Raw genomic sequence first — 15169 nt, forward strand, 5'->3', positions numbered from 1 at the left:
GCTCTATCGAATATCCGATCGGATATCGGATATCCGGCCGGATATCACTTTCCGAACGATTCCTGATATTCGTTTCCATTCCATTTTACTATCCGGTACATCTCTACTTTTGATAATCTAAAAAGCATCATCAAAGTCAACAAAAGAATCAAATAAAAACTCCTACTTTTTATTGCATATTTTTGTGAATGATGTCGAGAGCTTTACAGAACACTACAACAACAATTTTTTGTTATGTAATATAACGATGCTCTCCCATCATTCCCAACTGACTAGCCGATTCCATATAGAAGGCTTGTACGAACGCCGTTCCGAAAATATCTGAATCGCGCCGAATATCGCCGAACATACTATCGCGCGAAAACTGATTTCTCATGAGGAAAGCCAGCTGCCAAAAAAAACTGAAAAATAACAATGCCGACGTAAAATAAAAGACACGACGTAAAAAGGCCTACTCAGATTATTTTCCAGAGCACTCCGAATTCAGATTCTAACAACATTAAATAGCAAGGAAAGAGGAGATAAAGTGTACTCTGCCTCCGTTGAGTGTTCTCAGCAGTCGGCAAATCAGTTTGACTCGTATCCTGCACCGGAGAGAAGAATAGAACAGAGCATTCTCTATCTCGACCGAACGTTCTCGGTTACCGGTGGAAGCTTTCTATCAGTTTCAGCAAGAAAACAGAGATGAAATGTTTTCCGTCTCTACCGAACATTCTCAGTAGCCGTTGTCATATATTTTTAATGCAAGAACAACTTAACCGCTGTATTCTGCACATCCGCACATATTCACGTTATGACGCACTCATATTTCGGATCGAATCCGCGCGCCCATTATAAAATCGCTACGCGAATCAAAGCCCTTTGATAACGGGCTCGATCGCGCGTGTACACGCACGCACACACGCACAAACATGCGGTTATACTGTATCATACACATTATATTTATGATTACTTATTTTAGAATACTAAATAAATTATTTTCTGTATCATTGCTAAACCTGGTGTTATATTTTGTTAACATTCGCCTCTCTCTGTCACGAATCAAATCTTATTCCCAAAATCTTCCGATGAGCGATCAACAGTTGTTTCAAATACATATATAATAATAAAGCATGAAAATTATAGTACCGCTGACATTAGCTTTATTAAAGTAACGGGCTAATTGTTAAAGCCTTAAATGTTGTTCAAGATCATATTCAGAGATATATGATATCAAAGTGAAGGTTATTAGATTGTGTCTTCCAACAAGTGATTCGGTGCGACGCAGGGATGTTATCTTTGTTTAACATTGACAAACAATAAGGATGTGATCCATTGTGTCACACTGCGTTACTTATATCGCTTGTTGGAAGGCATATGGAAGTTCATTTTCATTTTTACACTAAAAATAAAAACGATGGGACTAGCCTCCAATTGCTTTGATATATAGTGAACTAAACAACATTTAAAATATTTTAATCGAACATCTTGGATAAAGCCAGCGGTATTATTACTATCAAGTTTCATAACTCAAGATGTATTTTATTATAGTGTTTTGAAAAGCTCTTGACGTCAGCTATAAGAATATGCAATAAAAAGTAGGAGTTTTCATTTCAGATTTTTATTGATCTTGATCGCACTTTTCAAGTCATCTAAAGTTCAAATAAATACCATCATCTGATCATTTTTTAAACTCTACAATTTTTATCTGAAACTTCTTCAATAATCAATCATTTTCTAGAGGTAATTAACCGTTACGGAACTTTTGACAAGCACTGTATAAATACTTTGTCTTAGTACAAATATTTTTATTCAATTCATTCCAAAAGCATTTTCTCTAGGAATGATCAAAGTGAGAAAAAATTCTTTACATCAAAATAACAATATTTCTTCTAAATATTTTAAATGATGTAATCAAAAAAGCAAGAACAATTCTCATTTAATTGAAGATGCAGGATACGTACATGTACAGTGCAAGATTTTGAAGTAGTTCAAATTTTTACACTATACATATACAGTGTGTCCGGTAAAAAGCGTAACAACGCTTAAGGATTTCTGAGATCATTTTAAAACGAAATATTAATACCAAAATGTCGAAGGTATAACGATTTTTTAATTATTTTTTTATAACTATTTTTTATAACTATTTATAATATTTAAAATTAACAAATCATATCGTTTAACGCTTGCGCGTTTAAGTGTTGTTGATATTTACCTATAACATCTGAATGCGCGAACTTTAAACAATATAATTTGCTAACTTTAAATGCTTATAATTTAAAAACTATTATAGCCTCGACATTCTGATATTCGGATTTTTCTCAAAATAATCTCAGAAATCTACTCTTAAATATTACGGTCTTCACTGGACACTTTATATATATTTCAAGATCAAAATTACTAAAAAATTATTTTTGTAAATAATATTATCTTATTATTATTATCATTTCTTATCTTTTTCATGAAATATAAGCGATGGTCAATTTTTGAAAAATCATTATTTTAATCCATATATTTTTTTTTTAATTTATTAAAATAACATTGTCAAACTAGAATTATATTAAAACATTTTTTGAAGTTTCGCATTGTACAAAATTGAATGTATACTTTTCGAATGTGCTTTTAATAAAATATTATATACACGCACGCACGCACGCACGCACGCACACATAATATTTTATTAAAACCGAAAAATATACGTTCAATTTTGTACAATTTTATATATATACATGTTTGTATAAATTTAAAAAACTCCAAATTATTGTACATAGTAAACTTTAACAATATTAAGATTACAAATATTTAATCTTAATTATATTTTACAACTGTATAGAAAAAAATTTACAAATTACAATAGTGCAAAGATCTCCATTACCAGTGCTAGTATGATATAATGAAGATTTCCTGTGATGTGGAAGTGTTGATCCTCTAAGGTGAGTTGGTAACAGTCGCGATGGTAGGTAAGCCCTATTCATCCTAGCTTCTACTTCCATTACCAATTCCGGATTTATAACTACATGCATATTACCAACCAAGGAGAGCACGGAAGTGCAGCGGACACAAAAAAACATGCAAAATCAAAAACAAAATTCAATAAAATATAAATAATGTGCAAATACTAAAAAATATAATAGGGACAATATAAAAATACAAAGCTTAATCAAATCACTATAATATGTATGCATATATGTGTTAGCGCGTGCGCGTGCGTATGTGTTTCCTTTAATATATTAAATTGCTTTTTATACACAGGCTGAAACTCAATATAATTTTGACGAGTTCAGTGTTTCATATCATATATTCTCACTATATCAAAATAAGAGTAAATTTTTAGCCAAATTAAATTAACTTTTTTAATTAAATAAATTAAATTAAATTTTTTTTAACAATTTAAATTTAATCTTTTCTTTAAAAAGTATAGTTTTCACACACACAATAGTATCTTATGATGAATTCGATTGGAAGTATTGTATACTAATTTAATTTAAATATAAATAAAAAATAAATATAAAATGTATTAAGTATTTCACGATTTAATCGATTTCTATGTTTATTTATAAACATATCTTTATGTTATTTTATGATGGCTTTAATGTACACCAATGCACACTGAGTGCATCCCAATGGAGCTCGAGCAATGATAGGAAGGAGCGATTTCTTTATTTCCAAAAGAAGTAAATTTTTGTAGAAATGAACAAATAATGCGATATCATTATATTATTCATCAAGAAAATCTGTGCAAAAAGTGTATGCTTTAAAAACGTTATAAAAAATATAAAATAATAAACCTTAAATCTCGAGGGTTGAATCATGTCATTTCTCAGTAATGTGAAAACAGAATATCTTCTATTACCGAAATTAACTAACTAAGTAGAACCAAGGTTTTGAAGAGAGTACATATGTAGAAAAGAAATTTCTGAGTTTATGACAAGACAGCCTATTCATTAATTCAATCTAGTATGAATTTTAGATCTAGTATGAATTTTACATATCTTGTTGATATATCAGTGCATTTAAATGAACTAAATTTAAAATTACAAAATAAAATACATATCTTTATGATTAAAAACTTTGGTTTGAACAAAAACTATGGTTATAGAAGGTACAAATAAAGAAAAATAATTTTACACATTTTCCAACATTATCTTAATATGAAGTTGTTAATACTGAAAAATATGTAAGTGTATTGTCTTCTTTAAAATTTGAATTATCAGATTTCAAGATTTTTGATCCAATATAAATTAATCGAGAATTTTATGTACTCCATTCATTAAAGTCAGAATATGTCAAGCATCATGTAAATAGAACTAATTGACTCTAGTAATACTGACTTGAAAGATGATTACAAACTTAATAATGATGTATTGAAATTTTATATGAAATTTGAACATTGAAAATAAAGATAAAGAACTCCGCACAAATCATATGGAAAAGTACTTTCGGTCGAATTGGCTAAATTTTTAATGTTGTAGTTCTCATCATTCCGAATAAATATCTCAATGAATACAACTAGATCCTATGGCTAGTCTCAGAGATATAGACGGTCAAAATGTCCTCTGCCAAAATGTAATGTGTACTACATACGCGTCATTATCAGGACTCTTTAGGGCTTTGTTTCTAATATGTATATGAGTTAAATAGATATAGTAATTATAATGATATAGTAATTATAATAAATATATTTAAAAACTATAACTACAATTACGACCATGATTATAATTATATATTTGTCAAAAGTTGCACTATATCTCGGCTCATAGTATGATTTCGGAAAGTAAAATGTTGAAACCATATATTTTCCTGCTCTCAGCATTATTCTTGTCCAAAGTCGTTGATCTTGGATAACACTGAGAACAAGAAAATATATATGGTAATTACAATAATACACTAAATTCACAATAATACACTAAAAGAAAAAATTAGCTGAATGACATAACATTTTTAATTGATTGCAGCCAATTAAAAGTGCATATTTTATCATCTAATTTGCTGCAGTAGCTAATCATTTCTTTCAGTGTATCTAGCACTTCATCTTTTATTATTTTTGGTCATTCAACATATCATCTTAATTAATCGCTTGAATTCTTATGAGAGATTGACAAACGAATAAATTGAAAAGCATTCAGTTCCCTGATAGCAAAATGTTAGCAATTTGGAGCCAAATTGGTAGCATCAGGTTTTGACTATAAAACCATAACCATCTGTATCCGCATTGGGCTATGGATTTGTCAACAAAATCTGCTGACAGACTGTGCTAACAGATTGATAGCAGAAACCAAGCAGAGATTGCTCGAATCAAATTCTGCTCTCAATCTGCTTTCAATCTGCCATCAGAATTTTGCTTGACTTCTGCTACAAATCTACTAGCATAGCATGTCTAGCAGACTTTGTCATATTTCTGATTCAGCAATTTGCTAATAATATCAGATAATACAAATTCTGTATACAATTTTGACTCTCTCTTCTGCAATTAAAAAGTGCAATGATAGCAGGCCCTCCTAAAATCTATCTTCATAGGCTTTGCTATCAGTTATTGTCGACTTTAGTTACACGCACGCGCACACACACGCACATATACGATCACACATACACACAAGTACGCACGGGATCAGATAACCTCCCACGTGTACGTCATTGATTCTGTGTAATTCTGAGAGTAGGAAAATATATATGGTTTTAACATTTTACCTTCCCGAATCATATTATGAACTTAGATTGATACAATATGATTTTAGAAAAATATATAATTACAATTATAATTATAATCGTAAATGTAATTATAATTGTAATTATATTTATTATAATTATCATTATATATTATAATTACCATTATATATATATATATTATAATAGTTATTATATTTATTATAATTACTATCACTGTAACTATTTAACTCATATATATTGGAAACAAAGCCTCAAGGAGTCGATAATGATGAATATGTAGTGCATCGCATTTTCGGCAAAGGATACTTTAATCGCTTATATCTCTGAAAATAACATAAGACCACGTTGTGTCCATTGAGACATTGTTCAGAATGATGTGCATTACAATATATAAAAAATTTAGCCAATTCGATCGAAAGAACTTTCCCATATAATTTGTACGGGATCCTTTTCAGTATTCAGAAAGCACGCTCTCTTTATATCTTCGCTATTTGGCAGCTATTCATGTGAACAATTTTTTTTCAAAAATGAAAAATGTTAAGTCACACTGAGATTTAATAAATGTTTAACACTTGACAGTTTTATTTGTATAAAAAAAATCTTTAAGAATTTATATTTGAAAATCTAGCATATATTTCACAAATAAAAGATTTGCAAAATATTTGATTTTTTATAGATAAACTTTTTATTTCTTTATTAATGTTATGATATAAAATTTACATCTGCATTCATTGCATATATTAGAAATGTGATTTAGTTTTGAGGGTTTTGCAAGAGATAGCACACTAATGTTAATATTGTCAAAGACATTCCTTGCTTCTTAATGCTTCATTATTATTAATGCTCCATAATATTTAGTGATTTACTAACAATAGACGCAATTAAATATCGTGTTATATCATTTAAAAAATGGAGCTTCCTAAAGAGCATTTTCGACATTGCGTTGCTTTTGTTTTTTAATCAGAAGAAAACTGAAGATCATAGAATTTTGATAGAAACTTATGGTAATGTTCCTCCATCAATTAAAACATGTGAATATTGGTTCAGATAATTTAAAAGTAGTGATTTCAATGTTAACGACAAAGATCGCTCGAGACAAAAAAGCTTAAAAATGCAAATTTGCAAGCGTTATTGGACAAAAATCGAGCACAATTCACTTCGGAACTTGCCAGAGAATTAAATGTTGATCGTACAACAGGTGTTATGTGTTATGTGATGTGGGAAAACTTCACAAAGAAGGAAAATGAGTTTCACATCGGTTATCAGAAAATGTCATTGCGAACCGATTGAACATTTGCATTTCGTTAAGTGTAGACAAAAAAAGTTTTTTGTATCGAATTATTACTGGGGATGAAAAATATTTAATCTCAAACGAAAACGAAAAAATGGGTTGATCTAGATCAACTACTTCGAGGCACAATATTCACGGTTCAAATGTATTGCTGTGTATTTGATGGGATCAAGAAGGTGTTGTGTCCTACGAACTATTAAATCCGAAAGAAATTCACCGCTGATCGTTATCGACAATTATTCAAATTGAAGCAAGTATTAGATCAAAATCGATCTCCAATTCCGAATAAACAATGCAAAATGATCCTTCTTCAAGACAATGCTTGATCTCATTGCATTATTAGTGAATCAAACGTTATTAGAGCTGGAATGAGAAGATCTTACTGCAAACCCACATATTCTCCAGATATTGCTCCATCTAATATTGATTTCCGATCGATGCAACATGGTCTAGAATACACTTCTATAATTTCGAAAATGTACGAAAATTTGTTGAAAATTATATTAATTCCAAAAAATATTTTTATTATCGCGGAATCTTTTGCCAGAAAGATAGAAAAAATTATACAAAACGAAGGAAAATATTTTAATTAATTCGTTCATTGTCTTGTTTAAATAAATCAGTGAGAAAAAACCTCAAAACTAAATCATACTCCTAATATTTGTAGCTTCTAACTCCATATTTTATTTTTATATATCACACACATACTACACATACATATGCTGTGCGCGCACGCACGCATGCACGCAGAGTTTAAACAAATATAAAGATGTAATTTTGCTTATCCATAATAAATTTGTAATAAAATTCATTAAAATTACAGAACTGAGGCTATATTAAACATCCTAAATTATACCGCGGATTTTATATCGTAAAAAAGATATTCATGTTGCAAAATTAACATTAAATTATGAATCCAAATCAGTGAAATATATATATTGGGAGTATAAATTAGTTCGGTCCGTTTCCCTAAAGATAGCTCCAGCTGTTGTGAATGGTTTATAATGACAGCTGATTTTGGCGATTTCAAAGAGGTTAAACATCTGCTAATAATATTCAGTTTATATCGCTTTGAGTTTCATACAAAAATCTTAATTTTTACTGTGTTTGAAATGTCGAATTTAACCAAGCAGCATTTGCGGGAGATTTTGATTTTCTACTTTAATTGGAAGAAAAGTGCGGCTGAAGCCATCGAATGCTTGTCGAAGTTTATGGTGACACTGCTCCAACTGATGAAATCATAGGGAATGGTTTCGATCAAGGAGATAGAGATTTCAGCGTTGAAGACAAGCCTCGCTCTGGACAGTCAAAAAAATTCGAAGACAAAAAATTAGAGGCATTACTCGAAGAAGATCAGAATCAAACGCAAGAGGAGCTTGCAGAATTATTGGGGGTAATTCAACAAGCCGTTTCTGTACGATTGAGAAACGGGAATGATTCAAAAACAAGGAAATTGGGTGCCTTATGAACTGAAACCGAGAGACGTTGAAAGGCGGTTTTTCACTTGCGAATAGCTGATTCAAAGACAGAGAAAAGATTTTTTTGCATCGGATTGTGACTGAAGATGAGAAGTGGATATTCTACGACAACCCCAAGAAGAAAAAATACTAAGCCCGGTCAATCGTTGTCGTCGATCTCAACATCAACATCACCATGGCCGAACATTCATGATTCGAAGATCATGCTCTGTATCTGGGACTAAAAGGGTCTTGTTTACTATAAGCTGCTGAAACCTGGCGATTCTATTACGTGCGATTGGTATCGGCTACAATTGAGTCATGCATTGCGAGAAAACGGACGGAATACGAGCAAAGACATGATAAAGTTATTTCTTCTTCATGACAACGCTCGGCCTCATTGGCTAAAATCGTAAAAAAATATTTGGAAACGTTCAAATGGGATGTTTTACCGCACCTGCCGTTTCTCCGGACATTGTTCCTTCTGATTACTGGTTGTTCCAAAGGATGCAGCAAGTCACCGGTTCACTTCTTTCGCAGAAAGAATCGAAAATTGGATCGCCTCCAAAGACGAGTCATTTTTTCGAGATGGAATTCGAAAATTGCCTGATTGAGAGATGGGAAAAAGTAATAGGCAGCGATGGACAATACTTTAATTGATCTGTTCATTTATTTTGTTTTGAAATAAATGCACAAAAAAACGGATCGAACTAATTTGTACTCCCAATATTTTTCATAAATATCCTTTAACTTTAATATTTCTTTAGAATCACTCATTAATAATGATTTTTAAGATAGTTTGGATTTTTGAAAAATTACCTTGCATTTGACTTTGTTCATATATTTATCAAAATTACATAGTTTCACCAATTGTTATTGCCAATTGTTATTTCGCTCAATCGTATACTAGAAGATTGAAACTAATTGTGTAAATAAAATTGTGATTCAAAATCATCTCATTACAATGTTTTTTTATATCTTTAATAAAAGCGTGAAACGCGAATAATCTCACGAGGGTAGGTGAGGAACAAAAAATGACGAGTGTAAAAAAAAATAAAGGTTAAATAAGTAGCCTTGAAATGCTAAGTGCATATATATGTTATATTATTTTAGAACAAATATAATTAATAATTAATAAATTACCAATATAAATTAAATCAATACAGTATACATTAAGCATAGTATTAAATAAGTATCAACTTACAAAAGCAATTTTTTATAAATACTAATCTGTTTATTTTTAGAAGATTAAAATACTATAGCCTATATTTAAAAATTTACAAAAAACCAATAAAAAATCTTTTTTAAAAGAAAATATATATATTAAGTATATAAGAGAAGAAATGAATATCACGGTCATCTTAAAACCTAAAAATATTTATTTTCGTAATAAACGATTAAAAATAATAACGATTAAACGATTAAAAATAATTGAGAACCTGGATATAATAAAATTAATCAATTTACGCTATTATTGCATAATCATAATTTTTGAGAACACATAGCAGGTACATATATTAAAATGGAAAAATTAAATAATAATAAAATAAAAAATTAAAAAGAAATGTACGACTTCTCTTAATCTCTATAAAAGCGATACAAACTTTAATTTCAAAATCTTTATAACAATAAATTTTTATGAAATGCCTAGACAAGTGAAACATAGCTTTTGCAATTTTGTCCTCTTTTTGTTCTTACTTTATAATTGTCTTTAATCCATATTTTTTGGTACAGATTATTCAAATAACAATTATGTCAAGTTATTCTACTAATAAAAATACCAACGAATTTATTGAGATTGTATCATTTTTTTTTAAATTAACTGTTCAAAAACGGTTATAAAATCAATGTCATTAGCACTTGGCATTGCACGAAATGAATTGAAACACTCAATCCTCAGACGCACCTTCTTAATTTTGCTCATGCCCGTAGATTAATCTCTTGCGACTACAAGATGTATAAACTTCGCGTACTCTTGTAAATTAATTTTAATGTTTCTTCTTATTATTAGTGATTTGTAATTTGTATTATCTCTTGCTCTCTTTTAAGTTACTTCTCATAGGTAGTAAATTAACTCTTTTTTTATGAATTCTCAAATAATCCAGTAATATTTTTTCTTATTCATATATTATGTATTTTTTTTTGCTTTGATCTTATATTAATTTTTTTTCACACAGTAAACGTTGATGATATTCATAGCCATTAGTTATTTGTTACGCATTCTTACAAAGTAAGTGATTATCACCCTAATTCGTCCTTTTATATAATATATTACTTTTCGTATATAGTTTTTACAGCTCCGAATTTATAATAAGATTGGAAATAAGACTGTTTATGTTAGATATATAAATAGTTAGATATAACTATTCATATAAAGTTCAACATCTTAACATTCAGACCGTAGTGGCGCTTCGTATTTAAAATAATTATCTCCATTATTTGAAAATGATAATGTTTGATACCTTAGATGCTAATTAGCCAATTGCGTAAAACTCACTCTAATACTTTGTAAATATTCACATAATAATAATAACAATAGATTGTTAACAATAAGTCATAAACGTTAGTTAACTCACACTTCACTCTTATTTTATTTAAAATCTGAACTCATACTTAAACCTCGTACCCCGACCTCCTTGTCTTTCAGAAATCACACGTGGTCCAGTTCCGAGTTATAAGGATTAAGATCCTTAACTCGAAATTTGGACCGACGTTCCACTGCTCGCTGGAACGGGACGTTAACTCGAAAGGAATCCCGGAGCAACAAAAAGTGCGTTCGACTCATAGTATTCGAAATGTCCTTCCATATTCTCTCCTTCTCATCATTCGTCTCTCCAATTGATACAAAAATTAATTCCCAAGGATGTAACAATAGCATTTTAATGCATTTTGATGCACTTCAATCACTTTTAATCCGTTTTATGTTCCTTAAAATCAGTAAATCTTTTACAGATGAGCTTCTTCAAGGTCTTTTTTTAATAAAATATTTAAATAATTAAATAGATTTCATAGCCGTTTTTAAATAGTTAATTTTTGACTAATTATATTTAAACCATTTATTTTATGTGTGCGTGTGTGCACGCGCGTGTAAAATTAAATATTTTTGATTTTATGAAGAATGTAATATTTAGAGACGAAAATAACAAGAAAAAATAAAATAAAAACTTTGAATAGAAAACTCAGCAAAAAGTGGCTTCTTTTTACTTTGGCTTTCGAATTTTTTATTCAGGGTATTAAAAAAGTCCCTTAACTTACTACAGGGACCACTTAAATATTTTGAAAAGTTTCATACAAAAGTTATATAGTTTAAAATGATCTATTTTCTGATCAATTCAATCTTAAGTCTGGCCAAAATCAAATCGATTTTTTTTAAACAAAATACCTTATTTTTTATTTCAAAATCTAATAGCTGATGTCAACAACTTTTCAAAACATATATAAATATATGTTAGTATATAAAAGTCTCTTTTTAATCAATACTTTTCAAGTTATGAGATATAAATGTTACAGTACTACCGGCATTAGCATTACCTAAGGTGCTCGTATACTTCTTTGTGATATTCTATTATTAGGTGTACAACTTTGCTTCCGCCGTTTTCCTATAGATGGCTTTAGCGATAAATGGTGGTCGAAATAAATAGATCATAGACATCATACAATAAACTTGGGCATCTGTCAACATAACTCCATAGAAACATTAGTCGATTTGTATCTGCATCATAAAGTTATTCTCGATTGAAAATGTCAGTTTACGAGCCAAATTCTCGTCATTTGCGGAAGGTTTTAATTTTTTGCTTCAATATGAAGAAATCTGCGGCTGAGGCTCATCGAATGCTCTCAAATACTTATGATGAGGCCGCTATTAGTGAAAGAACGTGTTGTGAGTGGTTTCAACACTTCAAGAACGGTGATTTTGACGTCCAAGATCATGCCCTATATTTGGTGGCTCGGCATATTATGAACTATTAAAACTGAAACAATCACAGGCGATCGGTATCGAACGCAATTGATGCGTTTGAGCCGAGCATTGAAAGACAAACGGTTGCAATACAACGAGAGACACGATAAAGTGATTTTGCAGCATGACAATGCTCGACCCCATGTTGCGAAAGTGATCAAGACATACTTGTTGAAACGTTGAAATGGGAAGTCCTACTCCACTCGCCGTATTCTTCAGACGTTACTCCCTCTGACTATCACTTGTTTCGATCAATGGCACACGGCCTGGCTGACCAACACTTCTAGTCTTATGAAGAAGTAAAAAATTGGATCGATTCGTGGATAGCCTCAAAAGATGACCAGTTTTTTCGACGCGGGATTCGTACGCTACCCGAAAGATGGGAGAAAGTAGTGGCCAGCGATGGACAATACTTTGAATCATAAATGTATAACCAGTTTTTTACAATAAAGCCTCGAATTTCGGAAAAAAACGGCGGAAGCAAAGTTGTACACCTAATATTTAAGGCCACAATTATCTTTGTTTATGAAGTATTTATTTAAAATGCTTTAAAATATTTTATAATGCTTACTGAACAGGAGCATATATCCTTTTTAATATCGCGAAGATGATTTTAGGAGGTCTTACGCACAAATGACAGACTTTTCAATAAATCTTTTAGAAATAATGCATCAAAACAGAAGTTTATATCTAAATCGACTGTTATTCGTTTGAATATTTATCATTCTTTTAATCCTAGCTCGCCATCTGTTTTTTAGTTACTTTCACCATCAGACCTCACCGGGATCCGGAACTTCGAACCTTTCCTGAACAGAAAGCATATTTTTTTTTAACTTATCATATGCGAAATTGATATGTCAAAATAAAACATGAACAAATAAACAAACATAAAATGAAAAATATTTTATTCTTAAACTGTATATCATATAAAAAGTTTCTGAAAGCGCAATGTGAAATCATATGCCGGTATGATGAGCTAGGGTTAAAGGAATATTATTATATCCAAATTGATGTCCCTCTGCAGTCTAACAATATATTATATCCAAATTGATGTCCCTCTGCAGTCTAACAATATATTAGATGATTAAGACTGTATTTCTACAAAATTCACGAGATATCATTCTAAATTCATTTATTTTTTAACGCAAATCATTAAGATTTTGAGGTTTAATATTACAAATTCTACCCTTTAAATATCCCCATAAAAAATAGTTGAATGGATTTAAATCAGATGATCATACTGTCATTCAATATAACCCCTTCTTCCTGTCCACTTATTCGGAAAACTTTATTCAAACGTAGTCGTAAACCGTAGTGAAGTGGCTCCGCATTTTGCTGATACTAAATGTCAATGAAGTTTTGATGAGAAATGTTTTGGATTGCCGGAATTATTTCATCGCAAAGCATGGCCAAGTAATTGTACTTGACCATTAAATTTCAATAAAAGCCCAATAATGGAAATTTGATATTATTTAAAATTCCAGCCCACATGTTAACTTTTTGCGGATTCTGAATATCCGCCTCATACATCCAATTAGGATTTTCATCGCTCCAATATCTGCAATTATATCGATTTATATTCCTGGTTAGCTCAAAATAGCTTCATCTAAAAAAACAATGTTGACTACAAATAAAAAATTTCTATCAATACTTAACATCATACTTTCGCAAAATTCCATGTGAAAATCAAAATCATCTTCATAATTCTTGTGCCAATTAAATCTTATATAGATGAAATTTCTCTTTTCTTTTTAGAATATTAATTATGAATTGATATAGAAGCGACGTCGTGTTATATATAGTGCAACTTTGCAAATTGAATTTTCACGGATCTTCAATAAAAGACTGTAAAACATTTAATACTTTAACATTTAACATTTAACTTTAACATTTAATCTTTTATCAGGATTTGTCATTGCTGCTAGTATACTTTGTCTATTACAAACCTGTTTCTTCAAAATGTTGTATAGTATAAATAACAATCGATTTAGATATATCATTGTCCTCAATCCTAAAAGTTTGATTGAAAAGTTCTATCATTTGTGCGTAAGACCACTTACGATCATCCCATCCTCGCATTATTAAAAGGGATATACGCTCGTGTTCAGTAAGCATTATAAAATATTTTAAATAAATAAAACATATATTTCATAAACAAAAATAATTATACGATGATAAATAATTTTAGAATGGAGTATCACAAAAAAGTATACGAACACCTCCTCAATCATAAATCACAAAAAGAATTAACTTGATAAGTGAGATCTCTAGCATATATAATCTCCAACCTGAAAAGTGAATAGAAAAAAGGAAGGGAGGAGAAAAAGAAAAAGAGAGAAAGAGGAAGGAAAGGGAAGAGAGGAGATAGACACAAACACATGCGCGCGTGTACACGACTCATAAATTCAATCGGATAATGATACACCTTAGATAATGCTGAAGCCGACGGTTCTGTAACTTTTAAAACTTATAACTTATTTCATAACTTAATCTCAGTTCTAAAAAGTATTGATTAAAAAGAAAAACTTTATTAGTGTTTTGAAAAGCTCCTGTTATTAAATTCTGAAAATAAAAATAGGGTCGTTTAAAAAATCAATTTGACCTTGACTTGACCTTGGTGGCAAGGTCAAACTGATAAGATCAATAAATAAATCACTTTCAACTACATAACTTTTGTATGAAACATTTTTCTTAGAAATACTTATTTTTTAAGATATTTAAGAAGTCCGGAACTTTTTGAACACTATATAAACACGCACGCGCATGCGCGCGCACGCAATATATATATATATATATATATACATATATATGTATATG

The 15169-nt window shown here is 30.2% G+C and overlaps 1 protein-coding gene across 4 annotated transcripts in view; it reads right to left on the reverse strand.

Annotated features, from left to right (window-relative positions):
* Nucleotides 1–15169, reverse strand: part of LOC108693785 (serine/threonine-protein kinase SIK3-like) — a 214862-nt gene that overhangs the window by 100379 nt on the left and 99314 nt on the right. For 3 of the 4 annotated variants that reach the window (XR_001932039.1, XM_018202924.1, XM_018202926.1), the window contains exon 10: nucleotides 2855–2992. The exons of the other annotated variant lie outside the window; for it this stretch is intronic. Coding sequence is in view for 2 of the 3 variants with exons in the window: in XM_018202924.1 (XP_018058413.1) it covers nucleotides 2855–2992 (138 nt within the window). In the remaining variant the exon portion in view is untranslated. The remainder of the gene's footprint in view (nucleotides 1–2854; nucleotides 2993–15169) is intronic. 4 annotated transcript variants of the gene reach the window in all.

This window comes from Atta colombica, unplaced genomic scaffold (assembly GCF_001594045.1).
Source record: "Atta colombica isolate Treedump-2 unplaced genomic scaffold, Acol1.0 scaffold98, whole genome shotgun sequence".
In the NCBI taxonomy this organism is placed as follows: domain Eukaryota; kingdom Metazoa; phylum Arthropoda; class Insecta; order Hymenoptera; family Formicidae; genus Atta; species Atta colombica.